This window comes from Pipistrellus hanaki, assembly GCF_964339955.1.
Source record: "Pipistrellus hanaki genome assembly, chromosome: 10".
Lineage (NCBI taxonomy): Eukaryota > Metazoa > Chordata > Mammalia > Chiroptera > Vespertilionidae > Pipistrellus > Pipistrellus hanaki.
Window position 1 is genome coordinate 16,716,789 of NC_140512.1, and position 27,770 is coordinate 16,744,558.

Genomic DNA, 27,770 nt, shown 5'->3' on the forward strand with positions numbered 1-27,770 from the left:
GATAAGGTGGGACTACTGTAGGTGACATGTTGGATTTTGGTTCTCTCTCTGTCTCTCTCTTTCCTTTCCTCTTTCTAAAATCAATAAAATAAAGAAGAGCCTGGCTCTTCTGTTAACTCCAACAGAAAATTCTCTGCTTGGAGATAATGATTCATTGGAGACATCTAAAGGAATAAACCAATTAATTTCAACCAGAAATCCTGGACATTATGTCAGTTTCATTTGAAAGCTGATGTGCACGTGTGTGTGTGTGTGTGTGTGTGTGTGTGTGTGTGTAATTTATTTCAAAGAGCAAGGGAAAGGGAGAGATGGAAACATCAATGATGAGCCCGGCCAGCATGGCTCAATGGTTGAGTGTCAACTCGACCTATGGACCAGGAGTTCATGGCTCGATTCCCGGTCAGGGCACATGCCTGGATTGTGGGCTCAGTCCCCAGTGAGGGCATGCAGGAGGCAGCCAATCAGTGATTCTCTCTCATCATTGATGTTTCTATCTCTCTCCCCCTCTCCATTCTTCTCATAAATCAATAAAAATATTTTTTAAAAAGAAAAAACAAGGTTCGATTCCCTGCATGTGTCCTGAGTGGAAATTGAACCATGACCTCCTAGTTCATAGGTCAACTCTCAACTACTGAGCCACACCAGCCAGGCAGAGCGGTGGTGCTTTCCTAAATTTAACTTAGATATGAGAATATGTTGTGATATTATATATATATATATATATATATATATATATATGTGTGTGTGTGTGTGTGTGTGTATATATATATGTATATGTATACACACACACACACATATATACACAAACACATACACACACACATACACACACACACACACACACACACACATATATATATATATATATATATATATATATATATATATATATATCCTGGAAAAATGAAAATGATAACCTTTGAAACCCAGGCTATCAGGCTATCTACTTTTTTTAATTTGTCAGCATTTTGTGTGTGGTTTATTAATCCTAAAAGATAACTTCTACACTGAAATGATCAAAAATCTTTTGTCAACATTTGTGCCATGTTAATCAGCCAGCAGAGGGAGACATGGCTATAGCTTTTAGCAGCCATATTTTTCACCCAACAGTAAGAAAGACACCTGTCTACAAGTACTCAGATATTCAAAATCACACTGTCTTCAGATAAGGAAATGAAACCCAGAGCAGCAAGTCAACTTGAGCCAGAGTGAGCACCCTCTCATCCCCCCCTCTGAGTTCCGTGCTCTTTCCTCTATACCTGGGTTCTCAGAGAAGGCAGTACCGCCCTCTCAGGGGTTTGAAAATGTATAAGGATGTCCTCAGTTGCCGCAGTGATTGGGCAGTATCACTGGCATTTTAATGCATGGAGACCGGGGACATTCATGCCACCTGAAGTCTTGTTCTTCGCCCCACACAACTTTTTTTTTTTTAAGATAAGAATTCCCCTTTTTATTTATTTATTTATTAATATACTTTTATTGATTTTTTACAGAGAGGAAGGGAGAGAGATAGAGAGCTAGAAACGTCGATGAGAGAGAAACACCAACAAGCCGCCTCCTGCACACCTCCCACCGGGGATGTGCCCACAACCAACGTGCATGCCCCTGACCGGAATCGAACCTGGGACCTTTCAGTCCGCAGACCGACGCTCTACCACTGAGCCAAACCGGTTTCGGCCCCACACAACTTTTTAATGTCCTATCAGATGTGAGTAGAAAACCTGTTTATGTATCTGAGCCTGGGGGGGGGGGGGGGGGAACAACCTTTATTTTACAAGTAAACACAGGAATTTTTTCCCCATTTTTTTAAATTAAGGTATTACATGTGAACATATCTTCCCATTGCCCTCACCTTCCCCCCACCCCCATACATGCCCTCATCCCCCAGTGTCTTGCGTCCATTGGTTATGCTTATATGCATGCATACAAGTCCTTCGGTTGATCTCTTATCTCCCCCACCTCTCCCTAACCTTCCCGCTATAATTTGACGGTCTGTTTGATGCTTCATTGCCTCTGTATCTATCTTTTTGTTCATCAGTTTATAATGTTCTTTACTGAGTAAGATCATGAAACACAGGAATTTTTAATATATCCTGAACTTTCCAAGAACGCAGTTACCATGTATATGAAAGGAAGATTTGACTGTTACGTTATGAACTTTCACCATTTCAGAAAACCATCTCACCTATGTCAGCTCCTTGCTGGATGTTTAACTCATCACACTACACACCTATATTACTCTGCTTGTAGCTGTTACATTTACTGTGGTTCTATGTGAAGGTGCAGGAATCTGGTTATTTCCATTGTTTAAAAATAATTATTTATTGTTGAAAGTATTACATATGTCCCCTCTTTTTCCCCATTGACCCCTTCCAGCTCGCCCCCACCCCTACCCTCACCCCAACCTTCACCACCCTATTGTCTGTGTCCATTGATTATGCATATGTGCATACACGGTCTTTGATTGATTCCCTCCCCCGCAACCTACCCTACTCCTCCACATCTTCCCCTGCCTTCCCTCTGAGAAGGTATCTGATGATCTCATTAGCCTTCTTGTATAGTCATGACTGGACATTTGGATATTGAAATGCCTATTTCCTGTATTCCTGCTTTATAATAATCGGAGCATTATATTTACCCCACCTGAAATTATATTTGAGAAGTTACATAGTCAACGATTTTGTTTACAGACAGAATAATTAAAGCAGACATTATAAAATACTTGTAATCATAACATTGGGCAATAATCACCAAGGAGATTGCAGATTCAATGTAATCCCTATCAAAATTCCAATTGGCTCTATCCACTGAGCCAAACCGGTTTCAGCAGGGTTTTTTCTATGTACAATATCTCATCACCAGCAAATAATGACAGTTTTACTTCCTCCTTTCCAATTTGGATGCCTTTCTTTTTCTTGTTGTCTGATCGCTGTGGCGAGTACTTCTAGTATTACATTGAATAAGAGTGGTGAAGGCAAACATCCCTGCCTTTTTCCTGCTTCATAAGGGAAACACTTTCAGTTTTTGCCCATGGAGCATGATGTTGGCTGTAGGTTTGTCATATTTGGCCTTTATTATGTTGAGGTGTGTTTCTTCTATTTCCACTTTGCCAAGTGTTTTTATTATAAATGGGTGCTGGATTTTGTCCAATGCTTTTTCTGCATCTATTGATATGATAATGTGATTTTTATCCTTCATTTTGTTTATGTGATGTGTCACATTTATTGATGTGCGAATATTGTACCAGCCTTGCATCTCTGGAATAAATCCCACTTGGTTGTGGAGTGTATGATCTTTTTACTGTATTGCTGGATCCGATTTGCCAATATTTTGTTGAGGATTTTAGCATTTATGTTCATCATGGATATTGGCCCGTAATTTTTTTTTCTTTGTTATGTATTTATCTGGTTTTGGAATTAGGATAATGCTGGTCTCATAAAATCAGCTTGGAAGTCTTCCCTCCTCTTGAAAATTTTGGAATAGTTCGAAAAGGATAGGTGCTAGTTTTTCTTTGGATCTTTGGTAAAACTCACCTATGAACCCATCTGTTCAAGAACTTTTGTTTGCTGGGAGGTTTTATTTATTTATTTATTTATTTATTTATTTTTATTCCTGCTTCAATTTCATTAGTTATTATCGGCCTATTCAGGTTTTCTGATTCTTCCTGATAGAAGTTTGAAAGATTGTATGTTTCCAGGAATTAGTCCATTTCACCCAGGTTGTCCAGTTTGTTGGCACATAGTTGTTCATTCACGTTGTCTTCTTTAAGTAATATGAATAATACTGGTCTTCAGGCAGCTTCTCAATTCACAACTCAATGCAGAACATGGTCCTGTTATATAGTCGTTATAATTTTTACATGTTCACAACCTTTATCCCAAACTGCCCGCTGTCGATGTAAGAATATCCAAACCTGTAAATACAATAATTTCTATAAGAATTTATTTGAGCCGAAGCCGGTTTGGCTCAGTGGTAGAGCATCGGTCTGCAGACTGAAAGGTCCCAGGTTCGATTCCGGTCAAGGGCATGTACATTGGTTGCGGGCACATCCCCAGTAGGGAATGTGCAAGAGGCAGCTGATCAATGATTCTCTCTCATCAATGTTTCAAACTCTCTATCCCTCTCTCTTCTTCTCTGTAAAAAATCAATAAAATATATTAATATATATATATATTTAAAAAAAAGAATTTATTTGAGCAAAACTGGTTCATCGCCAATAAGTAATATCTTAAATGCTTCAGAGAATGACAGTTTTGCAGCTTTTTATTTTTTTTTATTATTTTTATTTTATTTTATATGTTTTTATTGATTTAAGAAAGAGGAAGGAAAGGAGAGGGAGAAAGAAAAACATCAATGAGAGAGAAGAAATATCTATCTCCTGCCTCCTGCATGCCCCCTACTGGCATTGATGCAGCTTTTTAATTAAAAAAAATTTTAATTCACTTATTTATTTATTTATTTATTTATTTATTTATTTATTTATTTTTTAAATATAATTTTGCCCTGCTGGTGTCGCTCAGTGGTTGAGTATCAATCCAGGAACCAAGAGGTCGCTGGTTCGATTCCTGGCCAGGGCACATGCCTGGGTTGCAGGCTCGATTGCCAGAGGGGAGCATGCAGGAGGCAGCCAATCAATGACATTCCGCTCTCATTGATGTTTCTCTCTCTCTCTCTCTCTCCCTCTCTAAAAGTCAATACAACATATTTAATTATATATTTTTCATTTTTTTCAGATAGGAAGGGAGAGGAAGAGAGAGATAGAAAGGTCGTGCACATACCCCACTGGGGATTGAGCCTGCAACCCGGGCTTGTGCCCTGACCGTGATCTCCTGGTTCATAGGTCCGTGCTCAACCACTGATCTATCACAGCTGACTTAATTGACTTTTTTTTTTAATCATCTCTTTTTAGGCCTCTAAGATTTATGTAAGTATGCATGCATTATTTATTTATGCCACAAAGAAGGTACATTTATGGAGCATATTACTATTATATGCTATTATATAATAGGGATAGTTTAATTATCAAAATTCCATATAAATGTAGGAATTTAGGGAAATTAACTAATAGGAAATCCCGAACTTTAAACCTGTAAATGTGGCCAACATTTTGGTATAAAGTCATGGCACATGTTTCATGTAAAGTCTTTGCTGCCCATTGATAGGATAAATATTCTAACTAGCCAAATGAGTCATTGCTCTCAACTTGTACGGCACTTTAGGAATTGACATCTTGTCTTTAAGCTTTACTTCTAGTTGAATTATTACTGCTATTAATAACTTCCTATTATTGACACTATGTGTTAAACCCTGTGCTCATCCCTGTCACATATTATCTTTATTCTTTACAAAACCACCAAAGGGCAGTGCTAGCGCTCAGCACGATGGGAACGGGAGAGGCAGGCCCGGCGTCCTGCACCGCACGTCCCCGAGGCCGCAGGCAGGGGCAGCCAGGCCGAGGGCGGGGGCGGCCATGGCCACCGTCCGGGAGGAGAGCGAGGAGGACGGTCCTTCCTGGCACTTTTTCTTCTGAGCAGGTCTGAGCGCGCTCACATGGCTGCCCTAACAGCACGGCAGAAGGAACTGGCCTGTGTAGGAGCACGTTTACAGACTGCTGCACACTCTCAGAGGAGTGACCCTCCGCAGAGGCCGAGTCAGGCCTACTCGCCGCCCGCCCCACAGCACCACCCGCTCACGTCGCTGAACAGTAGTCCTTGGCACAGGCCGCTTTCTGCCCCAAAGACACCACCAACCACCCGCTGCCTTCGCAGGGCAGTGCTGGTCTCCGCCCAGAGGCTCCTCGGACCACGGACCCACATTCCTGTACATGCGGTTCCCTCCCCAGGTCCCGGCTGTTCTGCGAAAGCACCTGCAGTCCACCGCCCCGAGGGAAGCATGGGAAGAGGTCTCCAGTCATCTGATGCCCGTGAAGTTCTGCGAAGAAGACACGGCGTACGTGGTGGCCATGACCGGGGTGCCGTTGTTGGCGGAGTAGCCTTGCCGCAACGTCTCAAAATAGGAGGCCTGCACAGGCTTGTGGTACTGCAGCACCTTGATGGCCTCTTCCACCGTAAACCACTCCCACTTCCTTCCTGCGGAGGCAACAGAAGCCATCAGGACCCTGGGAAGCACGAAAGCTTTCTAACCTTCTAACTTCTGAGGAAATGCAGAAGGAAACAAGAGTAATGTTTGTCAACATATCAAAACATGTACTATAAATGCATTTTCTTGTAAGAGTAATGCAAACACACTTTATATGCTTAAAATACTGGACAGCCATGGCTGGTCTGGCTCAGTGGATAGAGCATCAGCCACGGACTAAAGGGTTCCAGGCTCGATTCCAGCCTTGGGCACACACCTCGGATGCAGGCTAGATCCTGGCCCTGGTCGGGGCACATGCGGGAGGCAACCAATCAATGTGTCTTCCTCACACAGATGTTTCTCTCTGCCTCAGTCTCTCCCTTCCACTCTAAAAAATCAATGGAAAAATATCCTCAGGTGAGGATTAACAACAACAAAAAGAAAATACTGTACAAATGCTCATGCAGAAAATAGGTAAGAAATCTGAAAACTGAAGAGCTAACAGTAACCACATGGCACCGCCCACCGAGAATCAAGGCCAGCGTTTCCGCCTGTTCCCATGGGCCTCCTCAGCTTGCCGGTAAGAGCCTGAAGCCCAGCCAGCAGCCTCCTCTCCTGCAAAAATCAACCTGGGCGTTAAACTTGCAGAATTACCAGGATGGTTGGCTTGTAATCAGGTATTTATTTTTAAAATTTTATATGGGTAACATCTCTATATATAAAAGCCTAAGTGCCAGGCCCGGAGCAGCAGCTGCCAGGCTGGGAGCAGCCAGGTCCGGAGCAGCCGGGTCTGGTGTGGCCAGGCCCGGAGCAGCGGCTGCCAGGCTGGGAGCGGCCAGGCCCAGAGCAACAGCTGCCAGGCTGGGAGCTGCCAGGCCCGGAGCAGCTGGGTCTGGTGCGGCCAGGCCCGGAGCAGCGACTGCCAGGCTGGGAGCAGCCAGGCCCCGAGCAGCCGGGTCTGGTGCGGCCAGGCCCGGAGCAGCAGCTGCCAGGCTGGGAGCGGCCAGGCCCGGAGCAGCCGGGTCTGGTGCGGCCAGGCCAGGAGCAGCGGCTGCCAGGCTGGGAGCGGCCAGGCCCGGAGCAGCAGCTGCCAGGCTGGGAGCGGCCAGGCCCGGAGCAGCCGGGTCTGGTGCGGCCAGGCCAGGAGCAGCGGCTGCCAGGCTGGGAGCGGCCAGGCCCGGAGCAGCGGCTGCCAGGCTGGGAGCGGCCAGGCCCGGAGCAGCCGGGTCTGGTGCGGCCAGGCCCGGAGCAGCGGCTGCCAGGCTGGGAGCGGCCAGGCCCGGAGCAGCCGGGTCTGGTGCGGCCAGGCCCGGAGCAGCGGCTGCCAGGCTGGGAGCGGCCAGGCCCGGAGCAGCCGGGTCTGGTGCGGCCAGGCCAGGAGCAGCGGCTGCCAGGCTGGGAGCGGCCAGGCCCGGAGCAGCGGCTGCCAAGCTGGGAGCGGCCAGGCCCGGAGCAGCCGGGTCTGGTGCGGCCAGGCCCGGAGCAGCGGCTGCCAGGCTGGGAGCGGCCAGGCCCGGAGCAGCCGGGTCTGGTGCGGCCAGGCCCGGAGCAGCGGCTGCCAGGCTGGGAGCGGCCAGGCCCGGAGCAGCCGGGTCTGGTGCGGCCAGGCCAGGAGCAGCGGCTGCCAGGCTGGGAGCGGCAAGGCCCGGAGCAGCAGCTGCCAGGCTGGGAGCGGCCAGGCCCGGAGCAGCCGGGTCTGGTGCGGCCAGGCCAGGAGCAGCGGCTGCCAGGCTGGGAGTGGCCAGGCCCGAAGCAGCGGCTGACAGGCTGGGAGCGGCCAGGCCCGGAGCGGCCGGGACCGGAGCAACCGGTCCCAGAGCAGCCGGGTCGGGTGCGGCCAGGCCTGTAGCAGCAACAGCCAAGTCCAGAGCAACTAGGTCGGGAGCGGCAGTGACCAGACCCGGAGCAGCTGGTTGTGGAACGAACCAGAGCAACAGAGGCCAGGCCCGGAGCAGCCAGGCCCGAAACAGCTTGCTCCTCGCCTGTACCTGCCCACGGCTGCCTCTCAGACATGGCTGGAAACTTTTGCGGGAACTTGAGGGTCTGCTGAATCAAGTGATGAAGGCTTAGATCTGGATGTGTTGAGTTAGTATAGCGCTGGGGTGTTGATCTGTGAGTGCCTTGGGTGGGGCCTGGATGAGGCTGGTTGACCTATTTGAAAATGTCTTTTGTGTGAAGTGTATCATTGGGCATGTGGAGGTATTATTGATATGAGAAAATGCTAAGTAACAGATCTACTATCTGAAAAGGGATTTACTATCGGGGAAAGGGAGGGAGGAAGAGACTGAACATAAACTGTGCACCTATGGATGAGAACAATGGGGGATGGGGAGGGGGCAGAGGGTAGGGTGGGAACCTGGTGGAGGGAGGAAGAAATGAGGAACCTTTGTAATAATATGAACAATAAAGATTGATTTAAAAAAAAAAAAAAAAAAAAAAAAACCACCAAAGCCCCAATGCAGCAAGTGTTATCAGTCTCATGTGACCAAGGGGGAGATTATGACCTGGAAAGATTCAGTTCCTTGTCCACAGTCACTATTAAGAAGTAGCAGAGCTGGGATGGGAAAGCAGTTGGCCTTCTACAAAGACCAGGTTTCTGACACAGTGTTAATTCAATACAATTGTTTAAAGGACACTTCCCTCCTAATTTTAATTTTGATTATCATTTTACTATGAATATACTTGTGCTATGGACTTATTACATAAATAGTTAATGCAGTATAGACTTAAAAATGAACAGAGCAACAACTACTTACAGGAACTAGTCTGAATTTATTTACCCTCTTTAAAAAATATTTTTATTGATTTTTAGAGAGAGAGGAATGGACAGGAGGGGGGAGAGAGAGAGAGAGAGAGAGACCAACCACCATTGGAGATGGAGCCTGAAACCCAGGCAGGTGCCCAGATCAGAATGGCACCGGCCAACCTTTTAATGCACAGGACGACACCCAACCAACTGAGCCACACCGGGCATGGCTTATTTACCTGCTTTGACAAAAAGTTTAGGTATAACTGCACATAAAAGTGTTATCAGAGATTTGGTTTTTAAGAACTTTTTAAAGTTGAAACTGGTTTGGCTCAGCGGATAGAGTGTCGGCCTGTGGACTGAAGGGTCCTGGGTTTGATTCTGGTCAAGGGCATGTACCTTGATTGCGGGCACATCCCCAGTGGGGTGTGTGTCTGTATGTGTCTGTGTATGTCTGTGTGTGTGCAGGAGGCAGCTGATTGATGTTTCTCTCCCATCGATGTTTCTAACTTTCTATCTTTCTCCCTTCCTCTCTGTAAAAAATCAATTAAAATATTTTAAAGTAAGATATGTACACATATAATACCTTAATAAAAAAATTAAAAAGTAAATAAAATCAATAAAATATATATTTTTAAAAATACACATTGCCTAAATAGAGCCTACTGAACAAGGTTGGGTTGGGAAATGATATATTGCATTTGAAGCTAAACAATATGTGCTTCTAATTAAAGTGTGAGAGTCTGAGCCAGGGATGGCAAACTCAAATGCTTACAGGAGCCAGGAAAATGATGCTGATGGTGATAATGATGATTACAAGCATATACAGATATATGGCCCTTACTGTGTGCTCAGCACTCTTCTAAGCACTTGAACTATTTTGACTCATTTAATCCTCTCAATGACTCATTGCTCATTGACATAGGTACTGTTGTAATCCCCATCTTATAGAGAGGACACCGTGGCACAGAGATAATGAATCACTTGTTCACGTAGTCTATATAGGATTCAACCCAGAGCAACCTGGCTCTACTATCTATACCTATCAGATGTCACTGTCTGAAGCAAGATTTGTGAGGTTCTGGCAAACCAGAGAATGTATGTGTTGCTTGTGGGAATAAGGTTTCAATGTGGTCAGATCTTATGCCCTTAACAAGAAGGTGAATATCTGAATTCATTTACATAAAAACTTCACATATAGAGAAAATAACTTTATGGATATTAGTTTGCTCAATATACATTTTATTATCTTCTATTTAGAAATCAAAAACCATATTTTCCAGTTTCCTTGGCAGCTAGAATTCTGGCTGTAAATCAGATGCAGTAGAGAGAGGAAAAAGATGGAAGAAAGATGGAAACCATCTTCTTGACACTGAGAAGGCTGAAGTGGTGAATGCTTACAGTGGAGTCTCAAGTCTCATTGTCAGTTTTGTGAGAGGCAGTTGTGGCAGCTTTTTAATCTTTGAATGCAGCTACAGGGATGCGATATTGAACCAAGACCAGTGGCAGCCACTGACATCTGCTCTCCAGCCCTTTCAATGACTTTCCAAGCATCTCACATTCTGTGTTAAATCCCTTTATGTTTGATATATTTAGATGGGTTTCTATTCTTCTTTTTTTTTTGTATCCTCACAAGAGGATATGTGTTTTTTCCACCAATTGATTTTTTTTTTTTTTTTTGAGAGAGAGAGAGAGAGAGAGAGAGAGAGAGAGAGAGAGAGAGAGAAACATCAGTGTGAGAAACATCAATCGGTTGCCTCCTGTATGCACCCCAACTGGGATCGGTCGGGAATCAAACTGGCCACCTACTGATGCATGGGTTATCGCTCAGCCACTGAGCCACACCACACGCTCTCTCTTTTTTAAGGGCAAAGAAATCTTTTCCAAAGCCCTCTAGATTCGGTCCCTTCATGTCTCAGTAAGAACTGGTTCACATGCTTTCCCTGAGGGACCACCATGATTGGGGAGCTCTAGAGGCCAGTTTATTAGGTAGTCTAGGCAATTTTCATATTTTCCTTTTCATTCTCATTCTCTCAGGAGTGGACAGAGGAGTCTTCCAGAGGCCACGTGACATGGCACAGCAATGGGCTGACTGTTGATGTAGCTATGAGAGGCTGTCTTCTAGTAAGTCTGAGATTAGAGAGTTGGAGAGTTACCAAAAAAAAAAGTAAAACAATGCCACTTTTCTAATATTTTATTTTGGAAAATGATGTTCGTTTTTATTACAATATGTTATTTCAAGTAACATATACTGTTATTTTAAAATAAATAAACACAAATTTTCTGGGTTTTATTTATACGTAGTGATAGATAACACAAATGGTTGACGTTTTCAACCATTTTTAAGAGCATTAAGAGACCCTAGAACTTTGGAAACTACTGGCTTAGAGCAGTCAAAATGTCCTCCAATCCCGGAGGGACGGTGGACACAGAAACAAAGAATAGAGCCCTGCCGGCATGGAGGCCAGGAAAATGGCTTCCGGGTGAGTGTCCAGTGATGTCCGCAGCGGGAGGGAGTTGTCGGATCTGGTTCAGGACAAAGGAGAGGACTTGTAAGGGTGGCTGGAGGGAAATAAGAAGAGGTGAGCTTTTCTCCCATGAGGGCTAAGTAAGGCATGTTTCTAGAAGGCTGGATTCGCAGAGAGAAGTCTGAAGAGGGGATGGGAAAGTCTGGCTCCAGGGTTAGGCACTTGGGATAATTGTAATGAGGAAGGAAGGCTGGGTGTTAGGAGATTAGCTACCCGCTGAGAAACATTATCATCTTGCCACTTAAGTATGAAACTGTTTTTACCTGTTTTCCCTGGCTTCTACATTGACATTTTTAAAAAGCCTTAAGTTTATATAACTGAACAAAACAATCGAGGGGGAAAACTGCTTAGAGGACGGTTTTACTTTGTGGTTTAAGGAAAAGAAGTGAAGGAGCATGTTCTTAGAGCTTGTAGGGTCCGAGAGAATCCTAAGCAAGACTCGGGAAAGCTGCTGAGGCTGACAGGAAAAGAAAACAAAACAAAAAGTAGAAGCCCTCACTTCTGTCCAGGGTGCTGCTGGTGAGAGAGGCTCCGCAGGGCATTTGAGGTGAAGATGTAGGGTGAGGCTCTGTGACAGCAGCTTGTCAGCACAGAGCTTCCTACTTGGTGAAAACATTGATCTGTTCTTCAGACCTTATCCCACTCAACATATCCATAGTCAGCATGTTTTGTTTTGTACATCTCACATAACTAATTTTCTGGACACTTCCAGCATCATTATCTCCGCTAAATTGATGCTAATGCTTGCCAGGAACTATGAGCAGATAAGTTTGATCTCGGGATATTCAGTTTATTTGTTTTTAGGAAACGCAGACACCTCATTTCCAGCAGCACTATGTGTGTATATATAGAAGTGCATGAGGGTCAACCCAGTTTTCTCCGTGGAACTCGGGGTTGGGTTATCAGAGCTTTGATTCCCTCCAAAAATGGTTGCTGCAGCTGGAGAGTCTGCCTACCGATGTGGCTGTTACCAGCACTCCCACCTTCAGGTACCAGTTGCAAGTGCTGAAGAGACAACCCATGCTTTTGGCTGGCTATAAAATAGGGGTTCCCAAACCCCCTCTCAGATTTGATAATTTGCTAAGACAGCTCACAGAACTCAGGAAGGCATCTTATTAGTTACTATAAAGGATACAGTTCGGTAACAGCCAAATAGAAGAGAAGCATTAGGTGGTAAAGCCCTCAAAACTCCCATGCCCCGTCTGGCACACCAACCTCCCGGCACCTTGATGCTTCACCGGTCTGGATGTTCCCATCTTGTTCAAGAGCTTTTACGGGGCTCAACCGCCAGCAGGTCAGCAGTAAGGCTGCAAGTTCCCACCTTCTCACCACTTGGTCTTTCTGGTCACCGGCTTCATATTGAAGATATACAGGGGCCCTACCCTAACTGGGTCAGCTATGATCTAAAGGGGCTTATTATGAATAACAAAACACTCCCTGTTACTCAGGTAATTCCAAAGGTTTTAGAAACTCTGGGCCAAGAACTGGGTAATACAGGCCAAATATACCTCTTGTTATACCTCAGGGACATATAACCTAACCAATTTCACAGAGTGGTTTAATCCTCACTGGAGGATATGTTTTTATTGATTTGAAAGAGAGAGAAAGGGATAGTTAGATAGATAGATAGGTAGATAGATAGAGACATTGATCAATTGCTTCCTGGCATCTCAACTGGGATCAAACCCACAACCTAAGTATGGACCCTGACTGGGAATTGAACCCACAACTTTTTGGTATAAGGGATGATGCTCCAACCAACTGAGCCACACTGGACAGGGCTCACAGGGTGTTAATATTATTTTTTAATATTGATTTGGGTCCCGGCCATGTGGTTCAGTTGGCTGGAGTACTGTCCTGTATACCACAAAGGCTGCAGGTTCAATTCCAGGTCAGGGTACACACCTGTGTTTTGGGTTTGATTTTCAGTCAAGGGACATATATGTAGGTTGTGGCTTCAATCCCAGGTGAGATGCCAGGAGGCAATCGATTGATGTTTCTCACATGGATGTATCTCTCTCCTCTGTCTCTCTCTCTCTCTCTCTCTCTCTCTCTCTCTCTCTCTCTCTCTCTCTTCTTCTCTCTAAAATCAGCTAACATATCCTCAGGTGGGGACTTAAAAAATATATATATTTGTGTTCTGGTGGGTGTGGTTCAGTGGTTGGAGTGTCAGTCCCAGCACCGAGGGGCCGTGGGTTCAATTCCCTGTCAAGGGCGCATATCTGGGTTGCAGGTTCGGCCCCTGGCTCCAGTCAGATCCGGTGCACATGCTGGAGACAATCAATTGATGTGTCTCTCTCACATCAGTGTTTCTCTCCCTACCCCACTCTCTCTGAAGATCAATGGGAACATATACGCAGGTGAGGATTAACAACAACAACAAAACATAGATTTGGGCCCTGGCTCGGTAGGTCAGTTGGTTAGAGCATCATCCCCATACGCCACATTTTCGGGTTCAATCTCTGGTTGATGTGCTAGACACAAGGCTGCCTTAGTCCAGAGGCAAACCCTCTGCCACTATCGTGTTGGATCTATTCCTGTATCAATTCATGTAAGTGGACTATGAGGAGAGAAATCAGTCTTATAGGGCAATCGAAGCAACCTGTGGACACTGAGGCCTGTTTATTATTCACCGCTGTCCAGTGGAATGCATACTGAGTATCTCCCAGGTGGGACTGACCCAACTTAATTACCATTTTACATTAGTTCAAAGGAAGAGATTTAAACCTTTCATTCTTATTATTTATTTAACATCACTTACTATGTGCCAGGTACTGATTAGAGGAATTAAGGACACAAAGTATGTCCTCAAGCAACAGAGTCTAGTTTTCTTTAGCATTGCAACATAAACATCGAAAAGCAGAGGTTACGTTACAATAGTATAATGTAATAGTGACTTTACCCTACATTTTAAAAGTTCTGAAAATCAGGTGTGAGATCCTGGGAATACCTTAAAATCAATGTAATTATTGTTACAGCCACTCTGGGAAGCTTTTTGGCAGTATCAGCTATATGCGAGCACACACATGCCCTATAACTTAGCAATTGCTTTATTAGGCATATAATATTCACCAAAAGGCATGAACACGAACATTCATAGCAGCACTCGTCATAATAGCCCCAAATGAAGACAACCCAATCACCCATTACTGGTAGAATCATGTATCTATTACAGTCTAGAGAGAAACAGATTTTTTTTTTTAACTTTTTTTAGTGCTGTTAGATCGGTTACTTAAGCAAATACATACACATAGAGCTTCATTTTTTAAAAAAATACATTTTATTGATTTTTTACAGAGAGGAAGGAAGAGGGATAGAGAGTTAGAAACATCGATGAGAGAGAATCATCGATCAGCTGCCTCCTGCACACCCCCCACTGGGGATGCGCCCCCAACCAAGGTACATGCCCTTTACCGGAATCGAACCTGGGACCCTTCAGTCCACAGGCCGAAGCTCTATCCACTGAGCCAGACCGGTTTCAGCCAGAGCCTCGTTTGGTTGAATAGGTATGAGAGAACTAAAAAAGGGTCAAGGAGACACTGAGGTAACAGTAATGATAGGAGTCAGCGCCCCTCTCCAGGCCTGGGGGACAAAGTAAAGAAGTGGGTCTATGAGATCTCAGAAGCGTAGAGGAGGGAGGCAGGAGGAGTGGTGCTGCCTGGCATTGCTTATCCCTTTAAGGGGACACCTGAGGCTGGTTTGAGCAGCCCTGTAAAACCTGAGCGGAACACACTGCTGCTGTGAAGGGCCTGTGCGGAAGTGATGGAACAAGCCCCTTCTCACTCCCTCCATCCGGATCTCCCTGGCCAGGGTCATCACTTGGCATAACATTTTTGAGGTTCATCTACACTGTAGCTTGTATCAGTACATCATTCCTTTTTATGGCTGAGAAATATTTCATTCATGCACTTATGGATATTTGGGTTGCTTCTAACCTTTTGACTACTGTAATTCACACTACTCCAGAAATTTGTGTACAAGGATTTGTCTGAGTACCTGTTTTCAATTCTTTTGGATATACTTGAGAGTGGAATTGCTGATAATTCTGGGAAACCTGAAACTATTTTTCCACAGTGATTTTCCAAAGTGATTGCACCATTAACATTCTGACCAACAATATATGAGGATCCCAATATCTCTACATCCCTGCTATCACTTATTTTCCATTAAAAACTTTATAGTAATCCTAGAACAGTGGTCGGCAAACTCATTAGTCAACAGAGCGGCAAACAGCTGCTCGTGAGCCGCATGTGGCTCTCGAGCCGCGGTTTGCAGACCACTGTCCTAGAAGCTGTGAAGTGATAGTTCATGTGGTTGTACTTTGCATTTCTCTAATTATGATGGACATATTATCATGCCCTTGTTGGCCATTTACATATTTTCTTTGGAGAAATGTCTATTTCTAGAGTCTCTTGTCCATTTTTTTTCTTTACACAGTCTACTTTTTAAATACAAAGGAAAAAAAGGTACCTTTACCATGAAATGATTAAATGTAACATCACCGATAATGAACAAACTGACACGATTTCCGTCCTGACATCCTGACGCAATGTAGCAAGAAAGATACAGTATCATCTACATGTGTAGTGTACCTGATACAATTATTTAACTTGAATCTACTGGGGAACAAACTGAGAAACATTCTGCAAAACAGTAGAATTGGATTTTTCAAGATAGTTGATGTTATAATAGAAAAAATACATAACAACCAAATGCAATGCATGATCCTTGATTGTATCTTGACTTGGAAAAAAAAAAAAACAAAGTCAGCTAAAAGGAACATTTTGAAAATTTGAATATGGTGTATTATAAATAATAGTATTGTATTAATATTAAATTTTCTTGGCATGCTAATGGAATACCGAGAATAGGAGAATCTTTGTTCTTAGTAGATACTTATTGAAGTAACAACCCCTCACCCCTACATTTAAACAGGGAAAGCAAATGTGATGTAATGTTAACATTTTGTGAATAGGGGTTTAACATTGGTATTCATTATATTTTTCTGTATTTTTGAAAATAAAATGTTGAAAAAGTAAAAATCTCTTCAAGTCTAATTAGTGCTTTCTGACATGTTGGATTTAGCATCTTTAGAATAAAGACTAGCTTCTGTGATCAGTTAAGAATACAGTTGTGTAACCAAAGTGAGAGTAAATGGTCAGGATGACTATCTTTCAAAAATATTACAATTATTTAAAGAAACAAGTGAACATTGCAGTTAACATTTTGTCCTACTATCAACTTGATTCGCATCTTTATTAGGAAGCATGATATGTGAAAAGAGTTTGGGGTCAGGTAGGCCTAAATTTGAATTATAGCCGGGTAAATGTTTAATCTCTTTAGGACTCAGTTTCTTTTCTTTTTTTTCTTTCCTTTTTTTTTTTTTTTAAATATACTTTTAATTTATTGATTTCAGAGAGGAAGGGAGGGAGAGAGAGAGAGAAACATGATGAGAGAGAATCCCTGGTCACCAGGAATCGAACCATGATCTCCTGGTTCATAGGTCCGTGCTCCCACCATTGAGCCAAGACAGCCAGCCAGGCAGGACTCAGTTTCTTCATTGTTAAGATGGAGAAAATAACTACTTGTTGGTATGGATAGTGGTTCACGTGTACTCAATTTATTTAACTCGGTGCAAAAAAGCTTCCTTCTACTTTCCGTGCTATTTGCAACTTTTCCTTTCTTTCTTTTTTTAAATTCAGCAATCTTGTGGGATATAGGTAACGGTGAGATCCTAAGACGACTTCTCCAAGGTCACGCAGCTAGTGGAGGACCCAGGTCTGCTGGCTCGGGGACCGGTGACCTTTGCACAGCCGCCGCCAGAGAGGAAGCAGCGGCGGCGCTCATGGGGATGCAGGGATGCCGAGCAGCCAAGGGCGAGAAGAGGCCGCGCGAGGAGCCGTGGGGCGAGCCCCGCGGAGGCGGAGGCGGAGGCGCGGGCCAGGGCCGGGCGCAGGGGGAGGCGGGCGGCGCCCCCGGCCGCGGTGCGTAGGGGTGAGACCGCGGCTGCAGGGAGGGAGGGTCGGTCGCGCGGGCCGGGTCCCGGGAGAGGCTGGAAGCTGCGGGGGCGCGGGAGGCGGAGGCCGGGCCGCGGGCTGCGGCGGGGAGGCCGAGGCCAGGGCGGCGGGGGTCGGGCCCGGAGGGGGGAAGAGGGAGAGGCGGGAGGGAGGAGGGCCGTCGCTCCTGCACAGGCGGGGCGGGCAGGTGGGGAGCCGCGGGGGTCGGACCCGGGCGGGGGGCGGGGCCGGCGGGGGCGGGTCTTGCTGGGACCCCGCGGGGCGGCGGCGGCGGCGGCGCAGGCGCGGTGCCCGCCTCCTCCCGCCGGCGGAGCGAGCGGAGGCTGCAGCCGGCTTTGCTCCCGCGTCGCCGCCGCCCCGCCGCCGCGAAGACCCCCGCCCCCCGGCCGCCTCCCCGCGCCGGGATGAGCTCCCGGAAAGGTGGGTGGCAGCCCGCGGCGGGCCCCGTCCCGGCCACGCGGCCCCGCAGGCCGGCCCGACCGTTAATGTGTGTGTCTCCTCCTCTCTCCCCAGTGCTGGCCATTCAGGCCCGAAAGCGGAGGCCGAAGAGAGAGAAACATCCGAAAAAGTGAGTCCGCCCTGGGTCCCCGCCCGGAGCCCGGGCCGGGCCGCTCGGGACCCCGCCGGGGAAGTTGCCCGAATTCCCGGGCCGGCGGGCGGGCGGGCTGGTCCCCGGGGACCGGCGCTCGCCGCCTGCGCGCCGGCCGGGGGGAGGGGCGGCTCTCGGGGGAGGGGCGCGCGCCAGCCCGCGGCCGGCCGACCGACCGACCGGCCGGCGAGCTGCCCCGGGCCCCGGCCCCCCGCGATCCGGGGTCCCCGGCCGCCGGGGAGGAGGCGCGGGGCGCGCGCGCCGCCCCTGCGCGCGGAGCTGGCCCTGGGGTCGCGGGCCCGTCCCGGAGGGGCGCCGGCGCCGGGCTCCGCACGCCGGGCGCGGGGAGGCTGCCCCGCCGCTCGCACCTGGCCGCGGGGGCCGGGGGTGAGGAGTGCGTGTGCGTGCCGCCGCCCGTGCCCCTCCGCGGAGAACCGGGGCCGGTGGGCTCGGAGGCTGGCCGCGGGCGTGTGCCCGGCGCCGGCTCAGCGCCCAGACCCGTGCGTCCCGGCTCTCGGGTTCGAGTTGGAAACTTTGCGCCGGAGCCAAGCGTGCGCGCCGCGCGGGAGCGGTGGGCGTGTGCGCCGGCGGCTCCCGGAGCCCGGAGCCCGGTGCCCGGTGCCCGGTGCCCGCTGCCCGGAGCCCGGTGCCCGCAGCCCGGAGCCCGGAGCCGGAGCCCGCGCGTGGGGAGTGATAGTGACACGGGGCCGGCGGCCGGCCCCTGCAGCCTGGGAGCGGGAGCCAGAAGCCTTTCCTGGAGAGCCGCTCCGAGACCGCAGAGCGCCACCACCTTTCTCTTTTTTTATTTTTTTCTTAATTTAAAAAAAAATCAGCCAGCGCTGTACACATCTCCTCCTTAGCTTTGGGACTTTGCTTGTTCCCTTGGTACTACGGGGAGTGGTAGTCCACGATCACCTACCTTTCTGATGTTTCCTTCCCGGGGGCTATATCCCCCCCCCCCCGCCGCCCCCCAACATTTGTAATTTCTAGGCTTGCTTCTGTCCTGTTCACCTTGGTCTCTGTCTAGGAAATTGCATACTCAACTGGTAGCATCTATGAAAACTGTATATCATGACAAAGATTTTTACCCATTCAGAATGGAATACAATTTGTAATTAAGTTCAGGATTTCACAAGATGTGATATCGACCTAATGCTTTTTAAAAAAAATCTGGAGGGGGGGGGAGGGAATGGAATATTTGGTAGTTTTAGATTTTTTTTTTATTTTTATTGTTAGCTTTCAAGTCAATCAGAACCTCAAATTTGGTATTTCCTTTGGTGAACAATGTGAAAGTTTAAACAATAAGGAGAACAGTAATGGTTAGGATCCTGAGTATTGGTTTTTTTTTTTTTTTTTTTTTTTAAATATATTTTATTGATTTTGTACAGAGAGGAAGGGAGAGAGATAGAGAGTTAGAAACATCGATGAGAGTCATCGATCAGCTGCCTCTTGCACACCCCCTACTGGGGATGTGCCGGCAATCAAGGTACATGCCCTTGATCGGAATCAAACCCGGGACCTTTCAGTCCCTAAGCCGACACTCTATGCCTTGAGCCAAACCGGTTTCGGCTTGAGTATTAGGTTTTAATCACAGCTTTTATTTCCCCAAAGTCCACTATGTTCAGAAATGTGAAAAGGAAAAAAGCATACCCTGCAGTTGGAGGGTGGCTCCGAATGAATGTGTATGTTTCAGTAGATACATGTATTTATGTGTATGTATATATGCAAATGTAAGTATTATGTGTGTTTTGTATATATGCATACATGTGAAAAAGCAAAGTAAGAAAGTGTATGTTTCATATTTTCATACTAAAGGTATGACTTTCCTAATGGCCAGGAGCCTTTGTTGGTGTACTTCAGTTTGGATTTATGTGGTGTGTTTATAAAGAATTATCACTGTCACAGATTAATCAGTTTCTTCCACTGTCTATTATATTTACGTGTTAAGACTTGAGGGCAAAACCCCCTAGCCTGCCCTAACTGGTTTGGGCAGCCTGCGGACTGAATGGTCCCAGGTTGGATCCCTGTCAAGGCCATGTACCTTGGTTGTGGGCACATCCCCTGAAGGGAGGGGGGAGGTAGCTGATTAATGTTTCTAACTCTCTATCCCTCTCCCTTCCTCTCTGTAAAAAAGCAACAGAATATATTAATATATATGACAAAATAACTCCAAAATGTTTAAAAACAAACAAACCTCAGCCAATGCCTAAAAGAACTGGTTGATCTGCAGGTAATTAGCAAGAGTAGATCAGCCCAGTTACATAAAAGCAATGTCATTTTTAACTTAATTCTTTGGTTCAAGACATTATTTTAAAGGAATGCTTCATATAATTATGCATGTGTTCAACAGTATTTACCTGCCTTTCCTAGGAGGTGGTGGTAGAGCTTTGAGTAAGACGAACAAAGCTCCACTTCTGTGGAGGTTGGGGGAGACCCCCAAAGGAGATGCCAAATAAAAATGCCAGTTTCAGGTAGTGCTAAGGCATCGGGAGAAAATGAAGATGGGGGTGCCTTAAGTCACAGTGATGACATTTGAACACTACAGTCATCGTGCTGATGACTTTACATGTATTTATTCCTTGTGATAACCTGGTGAGGTAGACATTGTTATCACCGTTTTGCAGACAAGGAAATGGGGACACAGCATGAGTAAGTAACATGCCCAGCTGCTAAGTTGAGTCAAGGCAGCCTGGGACTAGAGTCCACACACAGCTGTTTGAGGAAGTGACATTTGAACCAAAGCTAGACTTAGGAGGAGGAGATGGGAGTGTGGCAGAGGCCTGAGGGAGGACTGGGCGAGGACTGTTGGAGGGACCTGAAGGTCAGGTGGCTGGGAGCTGTTGAAGAAGATGGTGAGGGGGGGGGGGCTGGCCTTTAAAATTTTTTAAAAAGATTTTTAATTGATTTTTAGAGAGAGAGGAAGGGCGAGGGAGAGAAACATTGATTGGCTGCCTCCAGTACTCCCTCCTGCCCAGGTTCGAGCCTGCAACAGGGGCATTTGCCCTGACTGGGAATTAAACTGACCATCTTTCAGTGGCCAGGTATCGAGAATATGTTTTTATTGATTTTGGAGGGAGAAGGAAAAGGATTGGGGGCGGGGGGTGAGGATGAGGAGAAGAGAGACAGGGGAGGTGAAAGACATGTGAGAGAGAAACATTGATTGGTTGCCTCCTGTTGCTTCCTGGCTGAGGATCGGACCCACAACCCACGTAATGTGCTCTGACTGTTTGTATAGGACACACTCAGTCAACTGAGCCACTTGGTCAGGGTGGGTCTGGCCTTGTTGGCCACTGGGAGAATGGATTGTGGAGGGGCAAGCAGGGGAGAAGTAGGGAAGAGGAGCTGGCCAATTAGTCTTGGGAGACCATGGTGACTTGGATCAGGGTGCATTGAGTGGCCCTGGAGGGGAAAGGTGGTGGAAAGGGCTTCAGGTGCCACTGGGACAGTGAATCACAGATGCAACAATTTAGGAATGCTGTGGTACCAGCTGATAGGCATATTAGGTAAGCATCAACTGTTCCTATAGTATCAACTCAAGATCACTAGCCAGTGACTCGGAAATGCCTCCCTCGGAAGGTAGTCACTTACTTTTGACTTGTTGTTTTATTAACACATTTGTTTATTCAACAAACATTTGTGCTATCAGCAATGGAGTTCAGCACAACAAACACATATAAAGCAGATAAGCTATTGCTAGGCAATGTGTTGGATGCTAGGAAGATTAAGATAAGCAAAACTACTAACTGGCAAGTAGGAGAGATTGCCTGGTCGACCAACTTGCGGGACATGTGATGAGTACTGTAAGACTTTGATTGGAAAGGGAAGGCTTTAGGAAGAGACCTTGTTTGATTTTAGCATTAGTCTTATTTTAATAAAATAGCTTTATTTTTTTTCTCTTCTATTGAAATACAAAATGGTTTTAAAAACCATATTGAACTGTTGCATTTCCTTCAGGAAGTCCATATACAAGGGCTGGAGACTCCTTGAGGTGTCTAATTTGAATTGCCTGGAAAGAGGGAAAAATATTTGGACAGATACAGATATACCAGAGGCCCGGGGCACAAATTAATGCACAGGTGGGGTCCCTCGGCCTGGCTGGTGATTGGAGCCGATCGGGCCGCTGTCCAGGAGGAGAGATTGTGGGAGGTTGGCTGGTCACAGGAGGTTGGCTGTGGGGATGCACTGACCACGAGGGGCAGCTTCTGTGTTTGAGTGTCTGTCCCCTGGTGGTCAGTGCATGTCATAGCTACCATCTGGTCATCTGGTAGTCCAGTTGTAATGGTTGCTTTTTTCTTTTTAGAGGCCTGGTGCATGAAATTGGTGCATGGGGTGGGGGTGGGGCGGGTGTTCCTAGCCCAGCCTGAACCCTCTCCAATCTGGGACATCCCTCTCACAATCCGGGATGCTGGCTACAAACTGCTCGTCTGCCTGCCTTCCTGATTGCCCCTAACTGCTTCGTCTGCCAGCCTTATCACCCCTTACTACTCCCCTGCCAGCCTGTTTGCCCCCAACTGCCCTCCCCTGCAGGTCTGATCACCCCTAACTGCCCTCCCCTGCAGGGTTGATCACCTTCAACTGCCCTTCCTTGCAGGCCTGGTGCCTCCCAACTGCCCTCCCCTGCTTGCCTGATCGTCCCAACTGCTCTCCCTTGCAGGCCTCGTCCCTCCCAACTGCCCTCCCCTGCTGGCCATCTTGTGGTGGCCATCTTGTGTCCACATGGGGCAGGATCTTTAACCACATGGAGCAGCCATCTTGTGTGTTGGAGTGATGGTCAATCTGTATATTACTCTTTTATTAGATAAGATAGAGGCCTGGTGCATTGGGGGAGGGGGTTGGCTGATTTGCTCTGAAGGGTGTTCAGGATCAGGGTGGGGGTTCCTTTGGGGCATGGGGCGGCCTGGGCGAGGGGCCTGTAGTAGTTTGCAGGCCGGCCACGCCTCCTGGGGACCCAAGTGGAGGCCCTGGTGTCTGGAATTTATTTAACTTCTACAATTGAAACTTTGTAGCCTGGAGCAGAGCCAAGCCTCCTGCTCGCTCCAGTGGCAGCCATTTCTGTTGGGATTTGTTTACCTTCTATAATTGAAACTTTGTAGCCTTAAGTGCTGGCCAGGGCTGCAGAAGCTTGGCTTCCTCTATGGGGGGGGGGGGGGCAACCTTAGCCTCTCTTCTGCTCTGTGTGGCTGCAGCCATCTTTGTTGGGGCTAATTTGCATACTTGATCTGATGGGCTGGTGGGCGTGGCTTGTGTAGCTGAGTGATGGTTAATTTGCATACCTTATTAGGTAGGATATATATATATATATATATGCACATATATGTATATATATATTAAAAGAACGTTTACTGGTAAATCACAGAGTTGAGACCATAATTCCTAGATGAAAAGGGCTTAGCAAACTAGTTCTAGAGGTTAAGGAAGGGCCTTTGGGAAGGAAGGCCCTGGGAGCTTGGGAGTGAGGAAGCTAATGGTAAAGTTCCTGGGCCGTGGGAAGTGGGGAAAGGGAGGGGAAGAGAGAGAGAAAGGCAGGGGTACGCTCTCTGCACTGGGTCCTTAATCCTAAGGGTTTTAAGGGTGGAGATTTTGGGGAAGGTCCCAGGGAAGATCCACATCTGTCACACTTGAGAACCTCTAGTGTATAGGCCGATGCTCTAACTACTGAGCTATAAACAGGGCTCATTTTCATCAGTTTATTGGTCATTTGAATTTCCTATTTGTGAAGTGTCCATTTAAAAAACATACTGGGTTGTAAGACTTTTCTTATAGTTATGATAGTTTTATTGACATATAATTTACAGACCATACAATTAATCTATGTACAATTCAATAGTTTTTAGTAGATCCACAGAGTTCTGTTAAACTAGATCTTGGAGAGCCAGGAGGATTTGTCAAATAGAGCGGGCAGGGTGAGGGCCTTCCGGCAGAAGCAGCACTGCAGTGGAGGTGTAAAACGGCGTGCTTTTCCCTGGAAGGTCAAGCAGGCCGGTGAGGTGGGGGTGCTGGGTGTGGAGAGCAGTGAATGGCACAGTGAGGAGGTCTTCAGGGCCTGGGGCCTATTAAGAGGCAGATGGAGGTTTTTAGAAAAGCCAGATCATTAGGAGGCTTCATGAGACTGATGGTTATTAAGGGAGTAAAATCACAGGATTTAGTTTCTAATTTCACGTGGGAGTAGAGTGGAAAAGGGTGTATGATAGATCCCAGATTTCTGAATTAGCTACACTTGTGGAGTGTGTTGCCATCATTCCTGAAGACAGGGAATGCAGAGCAGGTTTGGGAAAAGCTAATGATCTCTGGTCGGGCCCTTGGAGGTGTTTTGTGGCTGCCAGTGTTCGTAGCTGAAGCATCTGCCCGGAGCTGGAATCGAACCAACAACCTTAGGTACCCGGGACGATGTCCAACCGAGTTATACTGGCCAGGGCATGTTATACACTTTATTTTATTTTTAAAATATATTTTATTGATTTTTAAAAAAAATATATTTTATTGATTTTTTTTAAAAAAATATATATTTTATTGATTTTGTACAGAGAGCAAGGGAGAGAGATAGAGAGCCAGAAACATTGATGAGAGAGAGTCATCGATCAGTTGCCTCTTGCACACCCCCTACTGGGGATATGCCCTTGATCAGAATCGAATCCGGGTCCCCTCAGTCCCCAAGCCGACACTCTATCCATTGAGCCAAACCGGTCTCGGCTATTTTATTGATTTTTTTTACAGAGAGGAAGGGAGAGAGCTAGAGAATTAGAAACATCAATGAGAGAGAGAAACATTGATCAGCTGCCTCCTGCACACTGGTTATGTGCCCACAACCAAGGTACATGCTCTTGGCCAGAATCTAACCTGGGACACTTCAGTCCACAGGCTGATGCTCTATCCACTGAGCCAAACCGGTTAGGGCATGTTATACACTTTAAATTTATGTAATTTTATTTGTCTCATACCCCAATGAAATGGAAACAAGTTATCAAAATCTTGAAATTGCAGTATCTGAGTAATTGGGGATTCACTACTATCTTCTCTGCTTTGTTTGTTTATAAAAATAAAGTTTTAAACATGTTAATAATGCTTTTTGAGTCAGTTAATAGTTTTCCGGAGCACATGATATATGTTTTTTTAAAAGCTATTTTTCCCCAGTTTTATAGAGAAAAAATTGACATCACTATAAGTTTAAGATATACAGCATGATGGTTTGATTTACATATACTGTGAAACGATTCCCACAGTAGATTTAATTAAAATTTGTCGTGCTATATAGATACAGTAAAATAAAAAAGAAAAGAAAAATTTCTCCTTGTGATGAGAACTCAGGATCTATCTACTTCTCTCTTAACAATTTTCCTATGAATCATATAGCAGTATACATCATGTACATTACATCTCTAGCTTGTTCCTTTTGACCACCTCCTCCAATTTCCCCTTCCCCATCTCTGGTAACCACAAATCTGATCTCTTTAAGAATTTAAATTTTTTTGTTTGTTTTTTAAAATTTCTTTATTGATTACGGTGTTACATATGTGTCCTTATTCTCCCAATACCTCCCCTATACCCCCTTCATGCCCTCACCCCCCTGTTGTCTGTGTCCATTGGTTAGGCTTATATGCATGCATACAAGTCCTTTGGTTGATCTCTCCCCCTTACCTCCACCCTCCCTACCTTCCCTCTTAGATTTGATGGTCTGATCAATGTTTCTCTGTCTCTGGATCTATTTTTGTTCATCAGTTTATGTTGTTCATTATATCCTATAAGTGAGTGAGATCATGTGATATTTATCTTTCTCAGAGTTTAAATTTTTTTAAAATATATATATTTTATTGATTTTTTACAGAGAGGAAGAGAGAGGAATATAGAGTTAGAAACATCGATGAGAAAGAATCATCGATCAGCTGCCTCCTGTACACCTCCATTGGGGATGTGCTCACAACCAAGGTACATGCCCTTGACCGGAATCGAACCTGGGGCCTTTCAGTCCACAGGCTGATGCTCTATCCACTGAGCCAAACCAGTTTCGGCAGAATATAAATTAAAAAAAATTTTTTTTTACTGATTTTTTTTTCTTTTTTTTTTTTTACAGAGAGGAAGGGAGAGGGACAGAGTTTGGAACATCAATGAGAGAGAAACATTGATCAGCTGCCTCTCCTGCACACCTCCCTCTGGGGATGTGCCTACAACAAAGGCACATGCCCTTGCCCGGAATCGAACCTGGGACCTTTTAGTTTGCAGGCCGATGCTTTATCCACTGAGTCAAACTAGTCAGGGCCAGAATTTAATTTTTAAGAACAATTTTCAATTTATGGAAAAGCTGTGAAGATAGTACAGAGTATACATGATATTTATTTTAGTCTAAACTGAGATACTTTATTTTATTTTTTTTAAAAAATATTTTTATTGATTTTTTTTTTTTTTTTTTTTTAACAGAGAGGAAGGGAAAGAAATAGACAGTTAGAAACATAGATGAGAGAGAAACATTGATCAGTTGCTTCTTGCACACCCCCCACTGGGGATGTGCTGGCAACCAAGGTACATGCCCTTGACCGGAATTGAACCTGGGACCCTTCAGTTCACAGGCCGATCGATGCTCTGTCCACGGAGCCAAACTGGTTTCAGCTGAGATACTTTATTTTTGAATCTATATTTGATATTTTGTCCAAGCTATAACTAATAGTTTGCAAAAACAATGGGATGTTATCCCCACTTGTTATATGGAATTATATTTATTATCACAATTTAATGATTCGCTCACTTTTAAAAAATATTTTTATTGAATTCAGAGAGGAAGGGAGAGGGAGAGGATAGAAATTTCAATGAGAGAGATTCATTGATTGGTTGACTCTTGCAGGCCCCCTTCTGGGGATTGAGCCCACAACTAGGGCTTGTGCCCTCTGTTGCAGTTGAAACTGGAACCCTTCAAGTCCGCAGGACAACTCTATCCACTGAGCCAAATCAGCTAGGGCTTTACTTACTTTTAAAGGCAATTTTTAAAATATATTTTTATTGATTCAGAGAGGAAGAGAGTGGGAGAAAGAGAGAGAGAAACATCAGTGATGAGAGAGAATCATTGATCAGCTGCTTCCTGAATGTCCTGGGGATTGAGCCTACAACCTGGGCATGTGCCCTGACTGGGAATCAAACCATGATCTCCTGGTTCATCTCAGCCACTGAGCCACACCAGCCGGGCTAAAGCAATTAAAAAAAAAAAGGCTCTGTGTACAGCCTTAATGAGGTCACACCTTGAGGAATAATCCCATAAATGTGTTGGATTAATTTGCCTCCTTTGAAATTGATTTAGTTGGCTTGAAGTCTAATTAGTATTGACTTCAGACAGTACCTGCAAACAGTTCTCAGTCAATGAAGAACATTTCATCCCTTCTTCCCTCTTTTCTCAGCCTGACCAGGACTTCTCTGGGCCATGCTCCTCTAGGAGTGTCCTTTCTCTTTCCCATTACATAGGTCACATTTCTGACCATCTGTCATCAGGACTAGCTTTATTGATTATTCATTTCCTCTTCTCTTAAATAATTTCTTTTTTTTTTTTTTTTTAATAAGTTTTTATTTTTCATATTATTACAAATGTTCCTTCCCCCCCTCCCCCACCATTGCTCTCCTCCACCAGGTTCCCACCCCACCCTCTGCCCTTTCCCCTCTCCCCATTGTCCTCATCCATAGGTGCACAGTTTATGTTCAGTCTCTTCCCACGCCCCCCTCTCCCCTTTTCCCCAAGAATCGTCAGTTCACTCCCCTTCCATACCTCTGATTCTATTATATTCAACAGTTAATAATTTCTTTTGCCTTATGTTAAAAGTAAGATAATTGAGAGA

At 45.8% G+C, this 27,770-nt stretch overlaps 1 protein-coding gene across 3 annotated transcripts in view; it reads left to right on the top strand.

Annotated features, from left to right (window-relative positions):
* Window positions 1-17,182: 17,182 nt before the first annotated feature.
* Window positions 17,183-27,770, top strand: part of SRPK2 (SRSF protein kinase 2) — a 166,049-nt gene continuing 155,461 nt past the window's right edge. The window contains exons 1-2 of one of the 3 annotated variants that reach the window (XM_084897824.1): window positions 17,183-17,336; window positions 17,883-17,937. In XM_084897824.1, the coding sequence (XP_084753950.1) occupies window positions 17,198-17,336; window positions 17,883-17,937 (194 nt within the window). In that variant the 5' untranslated portion in view covers window positions 17,183-17,197. Of the gene's footprint in view, window positions 17,337-17,647; window positions 17,790-17,882; window positions 17,938-27,770 lie in introns of those variants that run through there. The other 2 variants (XM_084897825.1, XM_084897827.1) reach the window with 2 other exon arrangements.